General features: G+C 39.1%; 1 protein-coding gene across 3 annotated transcripts in view; it reads right to left on the bottom strand.

Moving 5' to 3' along the window:
* The window catches only part of MTHFD1L (methylenetetrahydrofolate dehydrogenase (NADP+ dependent) 1 like), a 142876-nt gene that overhangs the window by 38519 nt on the left and 84543 nt on the right, over nucleotides 1–19814 (bottom strand). For all 3 annotated transcript variants that reach the window (XM_027634034.1, XM_027634036.1, XM_027634035.1), the window contains 2 exons: nucleotides 10302–10409; nucleotides 8643–8795 (listed from right to left, as the gene is read on the bottom strand). In XM_027634034.1, the coding sequence (XP_027489835.1) occupies nucleotides 8643–8795; nucleotides 10302–10409 (261 nt within the window). The remainder of the gene's footprint in view (nucleotides 1–8642; nucleotides 8796–10301; nucleotides 10410–19814) is intronic.

The following is a 19814-nucleotide window of genomic DNA, read 5'->3' on the forward strand; positions in this document are numbered from 1 at the left end:
AAAACTGTTTAGTCACAGACTTGCAGCCTCCAGTTAGGTTTCTGCTATTAGCCTTAAATCATTTTTAGAGTTGCAATAACAGTAAGTTGCCAAACTCAAATACACAGTTATCTACATCTGCTAGATAGTTTGTCTTACTGGACAGACTGGAAAATTTCAGTTATTTGATCCAAACTGTAAAGTTATTTTGCTGCTTATGAAGGAATCAATACTTTTAAAATCTGCAAATCAGCATTTGAAAAATGCATCTGTAAGATTGTTGAAGGGACAATGTTTTTTTCGTTAAGTGAGCACTAGATAACTTGTCAAAAAATTGCATATAGACAAGAGTTTTAAAAACGTAACTATTGCTTCCTTAGCGAATGTCTGAATCTCTAAATTTTGCATTTGAGCCACATGGAACGTTTGCAGAAACTGCAATTTCTTCAACTGAAGAAGGTTATCAGGCTGAACAAACAAAAATAGGGAGTATGAAACATAATTTCATTTCATCACTATATAGAGGAACGGCAGAAAACTGGAAGTGACAGAGAATGGCTGATGCTACCAAGCTGAACCATGACAGGCAGTAGTGATACCCACCCAGCCACAAAGCCATCTGATTCACTGACCCCTGTGTCTGTCAGCATCAGACTCTTCATACAGCAAATCATCCAAAATACCATGAATGGGGGAAGTAAATACCTAGCTGCCCTCTCTAATGCTCAAATCTGTACATCTTTTGGACAGACAGCATAATCAAAACATGAACTATTAAAACTGTTTCAAGACAATCTGTAAACTGATTTTGGAGCTCTTTGCATTTGATGAAAGTCCACACAGGCCGAATGAGCTGAATGAGCTCTTAATCAAACCCATTTATTTGTTCTGGGCACACAACAGGAGTGCTAACCAGCACAGTCAGAGCTATAGGCTAGAATCCAGGTGGGCAGGCAGCACTGCTGCACCATAAAGTGCATAATTCACCCACCCAGTTCCCTCTGTGCCCTGGAGAACAGCCAGCAAGACATTCACTAACTGCTCAAACTTGCACAAGCCTACATTTCCTCTGTAATGTCCTTATTTCTTGTCTGAAATCATGCCTAAAATCTAAGGGCAGTTCAAAACTGGTGCTGGCTTCTATCCAAATTGCACTTCCCACTTTTAACTGATACATCTTTGTTAATAGCAAGCCCCATGCAAATAGGCTAATGCACATCATTCAAAGAGCCCTGCTCTTCATATGGAATATCAGTCTCTTGAGTTTTTCCTTTCTTAACTGATGTAGTCATATCTGTTCTCATCTGGGATCATGGACTGTAAATCAGAGGCAAGGGAATGAAACAGACATACACAAGCCAGTTATGATCACAGTTAGGTATCACTGGAGCAGACAGCAACGATCTTAATGACTCCCAGACCCTCTAGAGCCTTGAGCACAGGATGATTTCACAGAGGTGCCCCCTTTGGCTACACGCACGCTACAGGTGATTCTCATTTTATTTCCCTACAACTAACAGCATCTGCAAGCCTAAGACAGCTGCACTGAGTTCATTACATACAACTTCTCGGGTCTGATGAGGGCAAGACATTAACAACTACACTGGAGAAAACTGTTTCAGAGCATAATGAGTTATCTTTGTTCCAGCATCGCTTAAACTTGTCCGCACCAGCCAGGCACTACCCTTGATCAATGAATCCATACTGCCTGAGCTGATGTGTCAAGTCAGCTAATCTTCACTGAAAACATGTGCTCAAGCACTTGTGATCTAGGCATACTGGTCTCAGAAATTCCTTTGCAGCAGCTCTAACCCACCATACCTTCCATGGAGGAAGCATGGTTAACCATGTCCTTTACCCTTTTACATGCAAAGCAAAGGAGGGTAGGGAAAATTCCCACAAGGGGTGAGAGGCTATCAAAATATGTTTTTAGGGTATCAGCCTGATACTTTTCCTGACTAAAGTGAAACTCGAAAGTCACTTTTTGTACTTGTAAACAAGCATTTGTTTCAAGGGATCTATTTAGATAAACTATTTTAAGTTAACAGTGACACGTCTGAAAGCTTGAACATAATGTTACATTTCTATAGATGTCTTTAAAATAAATATTTTTTTTATACCCAGGAAACCTGACTGATACAAAAAATACACCAGGTACACTTTTGTCACCAAAAAGTTAATTTTGTTTAGAGCCAAGTTTAAACATTTGCATAGAAAAAAAAGTCTTCTCTGACAAGGCTTAAAATATGGTAAGAGGGGAAAATAACATGGACACCCTGGATACAAAAGAATAATTCTACAAGAGTAGAAATACTGAAATTGCTTATAATGGAGGTGGTACTAAGAAAAAATCTCATCTAATCTAAACATTAAATAGCTTACCAAACCACAGGGTCTATTTTCTTCTGTGATATGTAGTCTAACGATTTCATCCTGTCCCAAAACAACTTTTCTTTCAACTATTCATTTTGCTGAAATAACACGTACAACTCTAAAACTTCTTTTTTCTTCTCAATAGAGAAGAGAGCAAAGCCATTAATTCAGCTCTTTAACTACAAGTGCTGGCCCTTAAAGGAATGTAAGGTTAGGTTGAAGAAAGTAGTAATAAGCTGCAAATTAATTTTGCTGACACGGCTAGCAATGGGACTTGGTCTTTCATTCAGAAAAGGCAATATATGGTACATTATTATGATGTTGGTTAAATAGCAATATGATGTTGTTACTAGCAAACAACAGTCAGGAGAGATTGCATGAACTATACAGACTCTAAGTAAGTGCCTTGCCTCCATTATCTGCCAAGATATTTCTAAGTGTCAGAGGAAGAAGAGAGGCTGCTTTTTGGTTTGTTTTTTTTTTCTTTTTTTCTGGGTGTTGTTTCAGGTTGTAAGAGGGCATTTTACCATATGTCTGCATCACAGCTATGGGAGGTACAGTGATCTGAAGCAAAGTATATTTACTCTGTATTTACAACAAGCACTGGTTTATCCACATCAGCTTAAAATACATAAAGTAAACAGCAAATGCACAGACCACATGGAAATTTCTCACTATGGTTTAAATATATTCTTTTCTATGCACTTTCAAAAGTTACAAAAAAGATAACAATATTTTCAAGCCAGTTGAACTCTACTCTTTTTCTCTTCAATTTAAAAAAATCCTTAGTCATCAGCAAGGCATGTTCTGCTCTTGTGTAACTACGTCCATTACACCCACGACTTCTTCCTGGCCAGATTTTAGGTCATTGTTTTAACTAATGCTTTTGGAACATCTTCAAATCTCTTTTACCTTCATGGCTTTTACTTCAGTGCCCTCTTCCAGTTCTCCATGTACATTTTGGATGTGTCTTCAAATAATTTCACAGGTGTCTCCTCCCATTGGTATAACTTTCAGTTTAACTTCTTTTCCTTTCTAGTCAATCCCATCTTTCCAATCCTTCCCTCAATCTTCTATTCCCATCTTCTCAGCAGGCCATCCTTAACTGCCTCATAGTCCACACGCTTGGGACATTTTCAAAGGCTGCCACATAGCACTTTCCATTATAATCTACAACTTTATCCTCATCTCTGTAGCTAAATCATTCACTTAGAGCTATTTTTGCCTCATCTACAGAGACCCTCTCTGGCCAATCAAATACCATCGCAACCACATCATGCAATCCACAAAGGACCACAAGTGGATTTCCTGTTATTACATTAACCATCTCTCAGCCTTTAGCTTTTAAACACAACAAACTGAAGTTGACTGTCCTCACGTTCACTTCCAGCCATTGATGTACTGAGGTCACCACAGGCCCATCAACCCTACCCTGAATAATTTATCAGCCTTCCACCAAGTGTAATGTGCATACCCAGTCATTGTACAAGAACGATGCACCCTGTGTACTTCAGAAAACCTCTCTTCTTCCTTCCCAAGAAGGATTACACCTACTGTAATAAAAAATTTAATAAACTACCTGAAAGGAGATTGTAGTCAGGTGGGGGTTTGCCTCTTCCCCTCCCCTGGCAATAGGACAAGAGGACACAATCTTAAGCTGTGCTAGGGGAGGTTCAAGTTGGACATAAGGAAGAATTTCTTCACAGAAAGAAGGATTGGACATTGTAATGGGCTGCCCAGGGAGGTGGTGGGGTCACAGTCCTTGGAGGTGTTTAAGGAAAGACTAGACGTGGCACTTAGTGCCATGGTCTAGCTGACATGGTGGTGTTAGGTCACAGGATGGACTTGATGATCTCAGAGGTCTTTTCTAACCTAGTTGATTCTGTGAAATATGAAGGCACATCATCTAACAGAGGATAGTATGGGCTTTTCTTTTCCTGCTACCATTTTTCAATTTCGAACTAAACAATTTTAACTACTTTCCTATGTGAGTTTAACTTCACAGCTTTCCTTTTTTTCTTACTGTTTATACACTTATTGCAATTATCTCAAAACCAGCCTGCAAAGATTGTGAACACCTAGTTTTTATAATCAGCTGTTATGAGCACTGCTACAACACAGCAACTATACAATACCAAAGGCGAGTGCCAAATGCCACATCACCAGGGACATTTTTTGGACTGAGAGAGATCAGAATACCTAGCAGAGCATTACACCTTTGTAAACAATATAAAATTGAATTGTAAGCTAAATGCTTTTCAAGATAAATATAAATCTCAACATCATTTTTGTTTTTGAAACATCACCAATAACTATTCATCTGTCCCTTAAAAGCACCTGAGAGAAGTGGTAAAATGACAGTTTGGAGACAACCTGGGCCTCATGCAGCACTGGAAATTGCAATTTCACTTCAGGTGGCCTGGACTCCACCTTATGTTCAATAGAAACTCTCAAAACTTTTTAAGCTCTTAACAACCAAGAAAGAAGAAATTCATCCAACAGGCAACAACATTTTCCTTCTGAAAGTATTCATAAAAATATTTATATTCAAGGTCTTTTCCCTCTTACAATATTCAGGTAATATTTTGGCAGGACAGTCCTCACTCTCAGTCACAAGTGAATCAGGGCTTTATTGCTCCCATATACTGATTTCAAACTACACTGGGTCACCCCAAGAGTTCCTTCCCAGAGGATGTAGTTCTAGCACTAGTTCCAGAGGGTTGAACTTCTTTCTGTATGGGGAGAAAAGTACTTCTGTAATAGACTGACCTTCAGATATGTTGATATCTGAAGGATGTCAGTTCATTGTGAGAGTTTGGAAGCTCCGAAAAGCTCCACATATTTTCAAAGAGATGTGGCCTGTAATTTTAACCTATTAAACTGAAAGTGCACAGCTGGAAAAGCATAGTACATATTTAAAAATCTCACTGTGATTTAAACACAGATTCATTACGTGCACAAGTGATTTTGTAGCATCACTTCACATAGGCAAAAGACAACAGGTTTTACTTCCAAGACCTTCCTGCATTCTTGCAACTCACATCAAAGAGAACAATAGAAGCATGGTTGAATGTGAGAAAGCACCAAATTGCTATGGCTTTTTGGGTGGGGGGGGGGAGAGAAACACACATATTACAAAAATCTAATATTTCTCCACCCAAGCATTGCTAGTGAATGACCTCACTGGTTTCCTACATATACTCCAGCAGCTTTCCTGCCATCACTCTGTTAAGCCAAGCAATGATATCAACAGTCCACCTGTGAGAGTGATGTAGCCCTCTGGGTCATGGCCGCAGAGAACTTGGATAAAAGCTGTGCCAGTGTTAATTAAATACACCTCTTGTTTCACTGCTGATTTCCTCCGATAAGGCTCAGCTCATTTTTCCTGGAAAGACTTCCATGCTGTAAGAGAACCGGAGCCAACCATAACACAAACCAAATATTGCTTAGAGAATATGAAGACAACATGTTAAATATCTAGTTTTGAAAAAATAAAATCACTGCCTATGAGTGCTGGGGTAAATACAAATCTCATTACTCTACATGTGCTAGTGACAAGGTTAAACTACAAATGTTAGTTACTGTAGATAGCTTATTATCTTTCAGTACTACTTATCTCTCGCATTTGTAATGCTCTTCCCAAATAAATAGGAGCAGAATTCTAACAACCTGCTTTACTGATAAATTCTGCTAGGTTAGAGTGTGAGAAGCTCATCCAGTACAATTATGCTTTGAGAAAGGAGTTTGCCATTTAATTAGTATCAGAATTATCACTACAACTTTAATGAAAAATAGTATTTTTTCTGCCATCAGAAAGGTCTTAGCAGTAAGAAGGTTCTAAGCAGCTTAGGTAATTAAGGACCACTTCCATTAATACAATTAGCTAGCAAGTAATCAAAGGAAAAAAATGTATGCTTCTCCTTCTTTTTTTCCTATACAAAGAAATCTAATCCACCGTCATGACTGGATGCTTTCACCATATGCTGTCACCAGGATATCTGTAATCCCTCTACTCATAGCATCTGACTTAGAGCCACTTTAAGCCTTCAGGACATGCCCTTTTATATTTGCTTTGTTCTTGCTGACATTTTCAGATAGCTTTATTAGTAAGAGAATTGTCAAAGGAAGGCTCTCAGTTTTGAAATCTGACATCAGAAATATTCCTTCTTGCACAACTTAAAAAGCAACACTAACCCTAAGACTTAGTTGCTGACAACAATGCACACAAAAATCTGAAGTGGCAAATTAGAAAAGTGATCTCGAAAGTAGTACAATTATATTACCAGAGTTTGTTTCATGATGATCACAACTCTCAATTCTGAAAGTTAGCAAGTTGGACCTCTTGCCATAAATTTAATTCTAAAGAAGGAATTGAATGGTAAGAATGTTAGGAACACATTCATATTAATTCATTCATTCATCCTGATTTGTAGCAAGTGTGGTACTTCCAAGAAGTTCTTGGAACATTCCTGAACATTAGCAATATTTTCCAAACAGCCAGTGATCAATGTCTATCTATTCACATTTTTAGCTCTTGGGGATCTTATGTTCATACAGTACCTCTCCCTCCAAACTCTCTTGGAACACTTAACACAGAGTATACTGCCTACCCAGTGCAGGATATGGCAGAAGTTCCATGGCTAATACTGCCTCTTGCCCAAGTCAGGCTAACTAACTTGGATATATGTTTTACAATCTCCTCCAGTAAGAAATCCCATATATAAAAAGTCCTTCATAAGAACCCTATTTTTTTGTTCTAGAAGGAAATAGAAAATGAGAAGTAATCTTTGAACTTGTTTGGTGTATAGTACTCCTACAGACAGTTTCTATGGATTTATGACACTGAAATGCAGCTAGTTCACAGTGAAGCATGCAGGGTGTGACTCATTCAGAAAGCTCAACCCAAGCACATTTCACTCTGACATCCTACAGAATAGCTCTTTCATGGTTTTGAATTAGTTGCTGCCCATTTTTCACATGCACTCCTTCTCGCAACTTCATGACACACAACTTACAGTGCAAACTTGAATCCAGGACATGAAGGAGATACTAGAAGTTCTGACAAATTCTGTCCTGTCACCGGTAATTGGAATTTGGTCTTACACAATTCAAATACACAGCTGCACTTTGCTTCTGGTAGATGCACATAATGTGGTCATGCAGAAGGAAAGCATATCCCCAAGTCCAGTGAGTTAAAGTGACACAGTTTCCTGAACTCCAGGAACCCTCCTGGTCAGCAAGTACTTCCTTCCTTGTTTCAAACACTTGATTGTTTCAGAGGGAATTCAAAACAATAGATTAGAAACTTTCAACCTTTCCTAAGTGTACTGCTACACAAGGAAATCAGGCCATGCTCTGGGAAGATGAGATAACATTGGGAGAGTACTCTTTCCGGAAATGCAATGGCTTTTGCATCCCTCCTCTAACACCATCCCATGAATCAGCTACATGTTAGTAATAACTCTAGCTATGAGATGTCAGATGCAGTTTAACTGCTGTTTGGATTAAGATGTGCTGATTGGCAAAAGGCATGACCTAACCAACTTCTCAGCTATTTCGACAAGCCCTGTTAGGGAAAAAAGTATCAGGAGCTTCCTAATCTGAGTCTGTACTTTTAAGGACATGTAGGTAGAAAGGATGACAATTGTCTCCTTTTAGCCTGCTGCCATCAAGCCCCTCATCGTTTAAATTGCTAAAAAAGGAAAAGAGTGTGCTACTACTTCTGCATTTACAAAGCTACCCCTTCCCACCATAACTTAGTTTTACAGAACCAGTAGTGATATTCACAAGGACTGCAAACAGATCAGGCTCATTAGCTGAAAAGCAATCATTTTAATCGTACTCTGTTCCCCAACACAATTCCTTTCATCTAAATATATTACAATGGTTTGTAATGACAAATGAAATTATTTAATATTTAGAATAAAATAATTAAATTATTTATTTATGGGCTGTAATTTGAATAAGAAAAGGCAAAGGACATGTAAATTCCTTTTTATGCAGCATTAGGGTGTATAAGTATACCAGACTAACGGAAAAACAACAGAAATAGAAACAACAGCAAGAACCATTCTCTCAGACCATATAGTTGAAGCTCTTATATGATATTACATTTTCCTAATTCTCTTTTGCTATCAACTTAGAGTTACAATAAGTTTGAGGATAAGATTATTATACAAAAACAAGAACTCACCTGATTCTACATGTTATTTTTAGTGGCAAACAGGAAACGCACTTCCCTGTCAAGCTGGGTCAAAGGGGAGTGACCAAGCTGAATACTTTGCACTCACCGTTCCTACCAAAGGGTAGATGAATCCTGCTCCAACACTGGCTCGTACATCGCTAATCGGCAAAATGAAACCGGTGGGAACACCCTTCCTCTCAGGCTGATGGGAGAGGGATAGATGAGTTTTTGCCATACAAATGGGAAGATTTCCAAATCCCTAACAAAAGAGGGATAGAAAATAAAAACATTTTTAAGATTACAGTAAAGACACATTACGTTTTTGTTTTGTTATCAATATCTTCTTGAAACCCTAAAATCCACATAGCAACAGTTAACCTCAGTTTCATAACAGATAATATTTCAGAAATGGACTGAATAGTGTATTTCATACACTATTCTCTCTCAGCTCAGGTGCCTATCTCCAGAGACTTGGCTGTAGGGATACCCAACTTCTGGAGTGGGTTCTCAGTCTAGAGTTAGGAGCAAAAGTTGCCTATCCACCAGTTAAAGTGTGCTGTTTTCAGAAAGTGTTCACAACAGGTACCACACTGAACAGGAAGCCTACACCAACTTAACAGAACTCCAGTATGGTAGTTCCCTCTGGCCTCTAATGACCCAATTAGACACCTACTTGAGACCAGAGTCCAGGATTCAGAGTCTGAAGTAGTTACCGAAAATGTTGGAGAAAATCAGGGAAATGCCCTCAGCAGCTACCCTCATGGATTAATCTTGAGTCAGGCACCTTGACAAACAGGGTCAGTTCACAAAGCCAGGAGGAGAGGAGGCACTGTAGGGAGTTGACTCTGCAGCTCAGTGCTGACAATCCCTTAATGACATTGTGAAAATATTTCCTAATACTACTATCATGTAGACTAAAATATGCATTAGAGAATCACAGCAGGAAAACATAAAGGCATGGATTATTTTGCTTTAAGTACACTAATTCATCTTCTTTTTGATCTAGAAAAATCAAATTAATTCTAAGGAAGTTTGCATTATAGGGAAGATGGCTACACTTCTGCCTGTCTGACCAAGGTGCTGAAGTACACTCAGGTATTTTTCCATGACACATCATTCATAGTTCCTACTTTCTGACAGAAAGGCTCCAGCCAAGTTTATGTCCAGAAATCATTCCACTACAGAAAATGCATTCACCTCTCCACATGGTTTCTGAACTTTTCAAACTGATACAAAGCCCACTCCCACATGCTTTAGGATAAGAGACGTATTTCACCTTCTAGTATTCATAACTCCTTGAAAATAATATGAACAGAAAGAAAAACAAAAGATTTTACAAGTATTGGGAGCTTTGTTACTAATGTGCATAGCTGTTCACAGGTCTTTCTGTGTTTGCAAACTCTTTTTTGCACATACAAATTAACACTCATATGCTAGCTGCCAATTCTGCAGATGTGTAGTTGTCACATTTAAGACAGTAACCCAGAATTATCACACTGCATAGAAAGTATGGTTACATGAGCAATCTCAGAAATATTCTGAACACTGTTCATCTATCACTGGAGATAGCTTTCAAGGTTAAAACCATTCTGTTCTATCTAATCTAAACCAATACATACTGACCTCCACAGTATAGTATCATGGGTATCATGCCTTTTAGCAAAGCTTGACTTAACACTCCAATCTGAGAACACTTTACACTCTGAGGTTTCCTAAGACTCTCATCCAGCAGATACCTGACAGCATCATTCACTGGTGTTCTTACCTGCTGGGTGTAACGATCAACTTGTGACTGCGCAAGAGGAGACAACTCTATATTCTGAGCTCCGTACACCTTCTGAGCAATGATCCTTATTTTTTCAACAATGGGAAGCTGCAGAGACAAGGAAACAACGTAAGGATGAACATTAGCCAGGAGAAACTAGGATCTTGTTTGCTGTGTGAGATATCTGAATCTCTCATTTAGAATCATCCTTGTTAAACAGGCTTGCTAAAGCATGAAACAAAGTAAAGGGCACTGGTGACGGATATGATATTCAGTGACATGTATGTGAATTACAACCACCATTTCAGCTATTACATCATTTAGAAGCTGCACAATTTGTGCATTACAGAGTTGACAACATGAGCTTATACCCCTGCCTACAATGGGGTAAGAAAATTACTGCCATGGAGTTTTAAGAATCAAGAGCTAACCCTCACTGCAGATATGTGGAAGTAAGCTTTACTGGGTTAACAGGGATCCCTACACACACAAAAAAAAATCATTTCAGAATAAAGATAACCTATACAATGAGTGGATAAGGTGAGGTAGCAGGCAGCCAGGGAAGGTTCCTCTGAGAAGTGAGGAAGTGTAGCAGAAACTTCCTGATTCATCACTGCTTCTTTGATTGTGATTTTTTTTTAAAATTTGTTATTATTCTCACCTCCTATCCTTCCTGACATGCATATTTTGAATTGTAGATTTGATATTGTAAAGCACTTTGGACACTTAAAGGGGAAAAAAAAAGAAAGAATATGAAAGTATTCTAGGATTCACTTTGAAACCTCAAGTCACTAAGTTCAATCTCAGTCTCCAAGAGTATTCATATCATGTTATTCAGCTCAAACTGAACATATGTTCTGCCTCATGGCTTCTCTTTCAAGGCAGATGCAGACTCTCAGTCTGTTAAAAATCCTTTAACAGATTTTCAGCAAACAGTTTTTTGCGGTCAGACCAGGCGTTTACTTTTCATGCCATCATTTTGTGTATTTAGAGTAAACAACTCTCTCCTCTTTCTCTCTCCTTTTGTTTTGAGTGACTTCGGAGACAGCAACTGTAAGCCCTATAGCCTATTTTACACTAGCCATCCTCTTTGACTTCTTTCAATAGGAACAGGATGATGGAGGAAGGATCATACTGCCAGTTCAGCTACTTCAGTGCTGACTATAGATGGCCAGAGATGTGTGCAATACTCCAGGGAATATGCCACCAGTGATTTGTAGTCTAGCATATTTAATTAAGAACATGTGGAAGAAGTGCTGAACAAAATTTAAAGAGATACCTCTTGGGGAAGAAGACTTGGTAATCTCAAGCAGTATAAAAAGTACCAGAACACAAAACAGAAGTATTTCATTTTATTCTAACACAGGTAAGAAAGTAATTTGTCAATAATGAATTCTATCTGCTGCATTTATAGGAAGTTCCACAGTTAATCACATTTTTGCAATGCCTGTCTAGAAGTAATGGTTTTTCTGCAAAGACACATCAGTTGAAGGGTTTGTGTCAGATCAACCTTTTTTGTATTTATGATTGCATTTTAGAAAAATTAAAGTTTACATTAATAAAGAACTCCAGTAACAGAGACATCACAAGAGAAGAAAGAAGCTCACCAGATTTTCAAGTGGTTTAAATGTAAGGCAGTTAAAAGCTACTAAGGCTCAAATAATATCCCCCCTCAGATTTGAAATTTCAAAGAGAGATTTAAAGAAGTTCTACAGGATGCTTTCTGAACGTGCTCACTATGTGATATTGCACCTTAATTGGGTGGAATAATGTCACATTCCTGACTTCAGGCTTTTTACAGGAATCCAACCAGTGCAAAAAAAAAATCTAATCAAAATTGGAGATAATGCATTGCAAGTATCCTGGATATAATTCCTGGCAGCAGTAAGCTCAGTGAAATACTTAGTGGCATGGATAGCCATCATGAGATGAAAACTTCTCTCAGGGTGATTACTCAATACATTCATATCCATGGTAGTTTTGAACACAGTGGGAGAAATGCAAAACATGTCTGTTAATTTGCCTTTTGGGTGCTGTTTGCTCACAGTCAAGGACTAACAGCAATGGCAAATGAAAAGGCAAAAGGCATTCCATTCCCTGTTGTCAGTAGGCCAGCATCAAAACTAACAGCTTAAACCTCAGCAAATTCATTGAAATGGAGATGTACATTTAGATTCAACTTGCATTTGTGTCAAAATATTTCAAACTACTTTGACAGCAGTATAATTACTGCGCCTTCAGCCCCCTTCCAATGACTATAGCTGTATTTTCCAAACAAAATCCAGCAGGGCTCTGGCTAGCATCAGAAGAGACTGCTTTAATGACAGTGGTGGCATTCTGTTCCTCCCAGGATGTGTGCAGCGTCTTGCATGGCTGAGTATGAGTCTGAGCTGGACAGTCAAATGGTATCCTTACGGATTTATGGTTTGCTTATTGGCATTTGTGGGGGTTTTTTTGTTTGTTTGTTTTGGTTTTTTGTTTTTGTGGTTTTGTTTGGTTTTGTTTTTGTGTTTTTGTTTGGTTGGTTTTTTGTTTTGTTTTGTTTTTAAACCAGAATGTCAAATACTTTTCAGGTCAGTACCCACATCTCAAATTTTGCAAATGTAACCTCAGAAGACTCACCACTGGGGAAGGAGTTGTGGGAGAGTGAATGGCAAACTAAAGTGGTTTTCTGAGACTGTCACGTGTATTTGCAAGGCATGCACATACAAACAGGTGAGGCATGTGCATGGTGTCAGGGGAGAGTTTGAGCCCATTTAATCTCACAACACAAGCAAGATGAGTCCTGGCTGAGGCGAATTCAGACACAAACCGGTAGGGAGGCACAGATGCACTATGCACATTAACACAGCCCATGCACATGCATACTCTCAGACATGCTTCCTTCCTGAAGTTCCAGGAGTAGGGAAAGGAGTGCACTACACCATGCTAAGGATCCACCTGTTTCCTAGTATTTAGTGGAACTTTTAAGGCATTATCTACTTAGAATCAGAGTGTAACAGGGCATTTCAAGCTAAAAGGTTTCCTGTGTTTCAGTTATCAACTAATACTGCTGAGAAACTTCAATTTAAAGAAGCATTTTCAAAGAAAAAACACCTAGTGCTCAACATGAGAAATAAAAATTAATTTTGCTTGAAAGTGACATAATGGAATTTATGCAAAAAGAAGTTCGACTAATTCAAGAGACATTTTACATATATGCCATAGCAGAAGCCTGGATATTTACAAGACACTTATAGGAATAGTTCTTACTTCTTCTTATCTGGCCTTTAAAGGCAAGTTTAGCTTTAGGTTTTCATCGAAACTTGATTATTCAGCACTTCACTATCAAAATACTTCCCAAATCTTCGTCCGCGAAGCCTAGTCAGGATGAATGATCAAAATACTCTCACTGATGGGCAAAAGCATCCACCACATGCACTAACTGTGCTAATTCACATGGAAAAGTGTTTCATTGAAGTCAAGGGGGCTGAAAAATAAGAGGGACATTGCACAAGTAACTAAACCATTAAGGGATTTTAAGCTTGATTTTTGCTCCACTTGATGCCACTTGTCTAGAAAAAAAAGTAAATCACGTGAGCTACTTATTTGTATCTCACACACTTTGGTCAAATACCTGCCAGCAGAAATCACATATCTCAGATACTTAAAAGAAAGAATTATTTCACATCTATCATGGTTTAGGAAGGGTACTCCTCAATTCCGTGCCCCCACTAAGACTCTCCAAACCACACACTGCTCTCTCTTGTTCCTTCCACTTTCCCTGCCCCCCCCCCCGCTGCAGTGGGATGGAGAGGAGAACTGGAGGCACAAAAGTCAAAAATCATCGGTTGAGATAAGAACAATTTACTGGAAACAGCAATGAAATAAGAAAACAAACAGTTACAATATTTATGACAGAGGATACAAGGAAAGAAATGATTCACAGAGAAAAAAACAATAATAGACAAAACTGGACGGCTCCCTCTGCCACATTTACTCAACCAGACTGGAACCCCTTCTGCCCATAAGAGACTCCATTTCTCCCACACCTGTAACGATGTAAGGAGGTATAGAAAACGTATAGAAAACCTCAGGCTCCTAACCATGCCCCCTCCCAGTACTGCAAAAATTAATCCTGTCCTAGCTTGAACTAGGACAACATCTCTCACTCTTTTTTGTCTGAGAATCTGAGAATTTTCTACAATGGCCTATGTGGAAACTTGTTCATTCCCACTTGCAAACTCTAATGCTTACCTACCCTGACGCACCTATTTGCAGGCCATAAGTAAAACAACCTTAATGAAAGGAGGATGAAAAATCTCATCTGAATGATGAGTGTTGATGCACCCATATGAACAACAAGTTAATTCCACAGCACCTCTGCTACCTGGACAGCTAGGGTGAGAATGAAATTTATAAAATATCCAGAGTGTCAAAAACATGAGAGATTTAAAATCAGCAATAAAAGTTATTCCTCTTCTCATTTCCCTGATGTAATGTTGTGAATGTTACACAACTAAGTACATTTAGGTGAAGAACAGGTGACAGATAGACAATAGACAGTATGGATTCAGATAAAATCTGACTTTTATAGGTATGTAAATTTACACTGACCATGAGAAGGTGCTACAGGGCCACACAGGATATTTGCTGACAATTCAGTAGCTTTGAGATTCCTCTCAGTAACAACCAATCTCGTCAGGCCTGCCAGAGACAATGTTCATTTCTGAAATCTCACATACTTAGTTACCAAAGTCATATGCTTCTTTCGAGGCAAGCACAAGCACACACACCATAAACAGGATTTTCTCTGTGGCTAAAACATAACAAGTGCTAAAGCAGAAGTGCACAAACTGCTTGCACAAAATCAGTATCTGTGCAGCTGTATATTTCACTACTTGATAGAGAATCATTAATCCACGCAATCGGCATTGATAAAGAGGAGAGCCTGTCATTCTCAAGACTGAATTGATTATCTAAGGTGAAATCATACTAGTGTTGTCATCCAGCCATACTGCTACTTCCAGTCCACGTCACTTGCAAGACATGATATTAGTGCATGTTGGTGCCATTTATTACACAATTTTCTTTTTTCCAATACTATCAACAGCAAGGTTTTTACCAAAATGTAATTTAATAGCATTTCATTTCTGCTAGTCTTTTCTCACATTTCCTTCACTCTTCAGCTCTTACATCAACTATAACAGCAGACTTCAGATTATCAATTTTCCACATAGGGCTTCCACGGACAGCAGACCAGCTTCCATAGACCCTCCATCATCTTCCTTTCCTCTGCTGCTCACACTCACCCATGTGCCAGTGCAACTGAGAGGGCAGCACCACTGTGCAGCTGCACATACCAGAGAAAGTGATCCAGGTTAAAACATAATGTAGGAAAAAATATCTATTGCATCCCATATCAGTTCACACATCCAGTTTACGGTAAAGGCAAAGCCAGTATAAAGCAGGAAGAGTTGCTCAAACTGTTCAAATCTGATCACTGAAATGTACCAGCAGAAACAGCAGGTTGGGGCAGGGACACACAGCTTGGCGGGATTCCTAAAATCAGTCTTGTTGCTAAGTATTAAGTGAAACAAAAGCCCAAACCACGCAAATTAGCAAGGATCTGGTCTGGGACTGTGCTCGAGATTCCCATCTTTTGCATCCTAATTTGGACACCTGACTTTTTAAGTTCTTTGGCTATTGGAAAAGGAAGTAGTTTTTTTAACTCCCCATAGCCAATCCCTGAGACTGCTGAAAATAACCCCTGTCCCCTTCCTCCTTCATTCCTTCTGCTTTTAAACATTTCTCCCTGACTTCCTCACCAAAAGAGTCCAACAGAAAACATCTCTGAAAAGTCAGAGACAACAGCAGTAAGTCCCCAGTCATACTACATTCCACTAGGTTGTAGCTAAGTCACACTACTATGAGAAGTGCTGGTATTATCTAGTTTAAATGGAAAACTGTAAGTGAATGCCCACGTGTGTAGCACTGCCTGAAATTATGTCTTCACTTTTACACAACATAAATATTTAAAACTACTGTATTCTCTGACAAAACTTAAGATTCTGTTGAAAAAACATGTGTTTAAACCAGAGAATATACAATAGCACTATTCACTTGTAACTTACACATACTTCAGATACTTTAAACATTCACTTTAGTCTCACTGCCTATTTTTAATTATGAGATCACTAGTTTAATTATAAGGTAACAATGTCTGGGCTTATTGTAACTAAGCTGCTTGTGTTTTACAGAAATTCTTAAAATAATTCAAAATTCAAGGCAGTGACATTTTTGTTTTTAAATTTTAACTTGCACATTCACTGAAAGCAATAAAAAAGAGTCACTGGTTAGCTAAGTGAAACAGTATGCAGACATCACTCACTCCTCTTCTTGGGAAGCTGCCAAATGAAAACATGATGGGAGTATGGCTGAAGGTGCTGTGTGGGGTGACAGAGTGCAGTGCTAAAACAATAGCTGACTCTGCACATTCAAACTCCTACTTCTAGCTTTTCCCTTGGATAAAATAAAAACACATTTATTAAAGTATCTGTATATTCTGGTTCCAGAAGATCTGTGGCTGACAAAAGGATTTCCAAGTCTTTAGCACTGCTCTTCCTTTGTTGGCACAGGACAAGAGTTTGTTTTTTAATTTGTGGAAAAGTGTATTCAGTCAAGTTAAACAGTTTGTGAATCAACACCTAAGCCTGTGGCCTTAGAGATTTATTTTCCATTTCCCCAACTTTGAAACCCCAGCTGTGCCTAAGAAAATTGCTTTACACGAAGAATAGGGAAATAATGAAAACAAGTATAAAAGTGCAGTGCCATCAAGAGCCTATATCCACAAATAAAGAAATGGAGTGGAACAAAGATAGCTTCCAATCCTAGAGCACCCAATTCAGTGAAAGAAGTGTCCAGACGCCAGTGAAATCTCTTTGATAGGAGTGAGATGAGTGGGTGGTACAGTCCTGTGGAATTCCTCTTCAATGTGGCTTCACTGCTAGATAGCTTACTAGCAGTAGAGGGGAGGGGGGAAATCATTTAAAGATTAGCATACCCTGGAGGGCAGCACAGCCTGCATTTCAAGATGAGAAATGATCTCCATCAATTATCAGGAAAAGTTTCAGTGAGGAGCATACATAATTTTACTTATTCCTATCCCAGTAATGCTTAAGGACTTTCCATTAGGTCCACATGTAACTGAACTCTGTGCTGTATAAGAAAAACACAGAAGCTATTTGCTTAACAACTTTGTGGTATTAGTGAAAGAAACAGAAAATACCCTGACACCCTCCTCCCATTCAATCACTGCAATTGAAAAGATGACAACTGTAAAAATGATGAGAAACACTGTGCCCCAGGAGGTCAGCATCCTCAAACCCAGGCCCACATGAGCTCTTCTTGACTGTGCCTTCCTCTTCGAGCCTCTCCTCCTCTCCTAGTACATAAACCAAGGAGCCTTCTTCTCCACTGACAGGGCTCTTCCTCCTTCATTACTCACACCTCATTCTTGCTATTGGAGACCATGGCCAGAGGGTACAAGAGAAAACAACGCACAGAACAGCTCCCAGCAGAGTTTTTCCTGTTTCAATGCCACCCTTAGACCCCTCTGAGTGACCCATTGTCTGTGACAGCTGAAGCGAAGACTGGAAGAAATGAGACAAGCGACAGCCCACACCATACTGCCACAGCACAACCAAGGCAGGGTTGTGCTTACCCACAGGGGTAGCCAAACTGTGGGCTCAGATGCTCCAGATTTGCCCAAGTTATTATTACGCTCCCAGCAGGGGAAGAAAAACACCAGTGCTGGGGTTGCTAACTGCTTGAATGCCTCCCTGAGAAGTGAAGCTACTCAACCTCATTCTCAGTGGATGGCCCCAAGCTGAGAAAGCTCGCCTTTGTTCTGCAGGGCGGGCCAGGCAATACACCGCACTCATCCAAAATATTTGTGCAATCAACTTTGACAGTATAACCTGAAAGTATTTTCATTTATCATGATATTACCTAAAGGCAGAGCACTGTCAAAAAAAGGTGTCATCTGACAAACTCGGAAAACTGAAACAGCCCCTTTTCCTCCCTCCCATTTGTGACCTTTACACTCCTCAATTTAGCTTTCCAACGCAGCATAAATCAGGTGATTTGAGGCTCTTCAATAATACTTGTCAGGTTACTGTGTCATTCTTTTAAGAGGACAAGGCTAACTTGTTGACCAGCTGATCCTGCCTCTTGCCATACACTTATCCTTCTCCGCTCTTCTATCTTCTGGTAGCCCACTGCACTACGGCTGTCTTGCAGGAAGGGGCAATGTAACTCTTAAAAACCTAATGCCCGCCCTCTTTTTTCTGCTTTTTTCTGTTTCCTGCCCCAGGTTGAGGAGGGGTCCTGTTAGTCAAGGAAGAGTTCACCACAGGAGAAAAAAGAAGACCTTAGCGGAAGAAGGCAGGTTACTCGACAGGCAAGAAACCCCTGGTCAAGAGTGGTCAGACAAATTTGGGAATGGGATGCGTATGTTTCCATCCTCTCCTTTCCTCCCCCTGGTTATCTAAACTTACTTTTAATGGGTCAGTCAACTTTACTTTGAGTAATAGCTTTCTGCTGCAACTTAAAGACCCATACTTCAAGAAAAGTGAACCCAGAAGGGAAGTCAACAGTGATAAGAGGGTTGATATTTTGATATTTTCCATATGTAGCATGAATATATGTTAAAATAAACCACCACAGATTATTTCATAGAGAGTTCAGAAGGCCTTTAAAACAAACCTATCCTTCAAGCACTGAAGGGAAATACTTTTCAAGAAAACAACTCAAACAGTAAATTAAGAGAGGTTATTGTGCAGAGGGGACAAAAATCCATGCTAAACCCACACAATACTGTAATATTTATTTCAATTACTGCCAGTAATCTTTTAAACTATGTTATAAACTCTGGAGCCCATCAGATGAAAACTCATCCTTGCTCTTGAACAACCCACCCCACCCCGTGCAATTCCTAATACTATAAGCATTTCATGGTACACTGTATCTGTTTATGTCATTTTCTTACACTCCTACAGTGGCAATGGTGCTGTCTATACTTGTCAAAGGTCACATCTTGTACTCTGTCCATGAAATTACACTGGTACAGATATAGATTCCCAAAACCATATATAAGCTATTCTATTCTCATTTCAACTCCCAAAAAATACTTGTTCATCTAATATCAAATGTCAAACAAATCCTTGCTAGAATCAAGACCAAAAAAAAAAATACAAACTACAAGCATGAGCCACTTGATAAAAAAAAAAAAAAAAAATCTTGCCTACTTAGAGAAATAAATAAAGAGAATCTGAAAAGCTATCTAAAAGTGGGACTATAGAATGTGCCATGAAGTTAAACCCAAGGAAATCTAAACAGACCAAAATAGATGCTTCAAGGAATATAGTTAGCACAGTCTTACAAGTAGAGTAGCTTTCTGTGATACTGAACAGGACAGCTTAGCAGAGCCTGAGTCCTGAACTGACACAACTGTGTTGTGCCCAATGTCTAAAA

This window comes from Corapipo altera, unplaced genomic scaffold (genome assembly GCF_003945725.1).
Source record: "Corapipo altera isolate COAL_440 unplaced genomic scaffold, ASM394572v1 2b, whole genome shotgun sequence".
NCBI classification, from domain to species: domain Eukaryota; kingdom Metazoa; phylum Chordata; class Aves; order Passeriformes; family Pipridae; genus Corapipo; species Corapipo altera.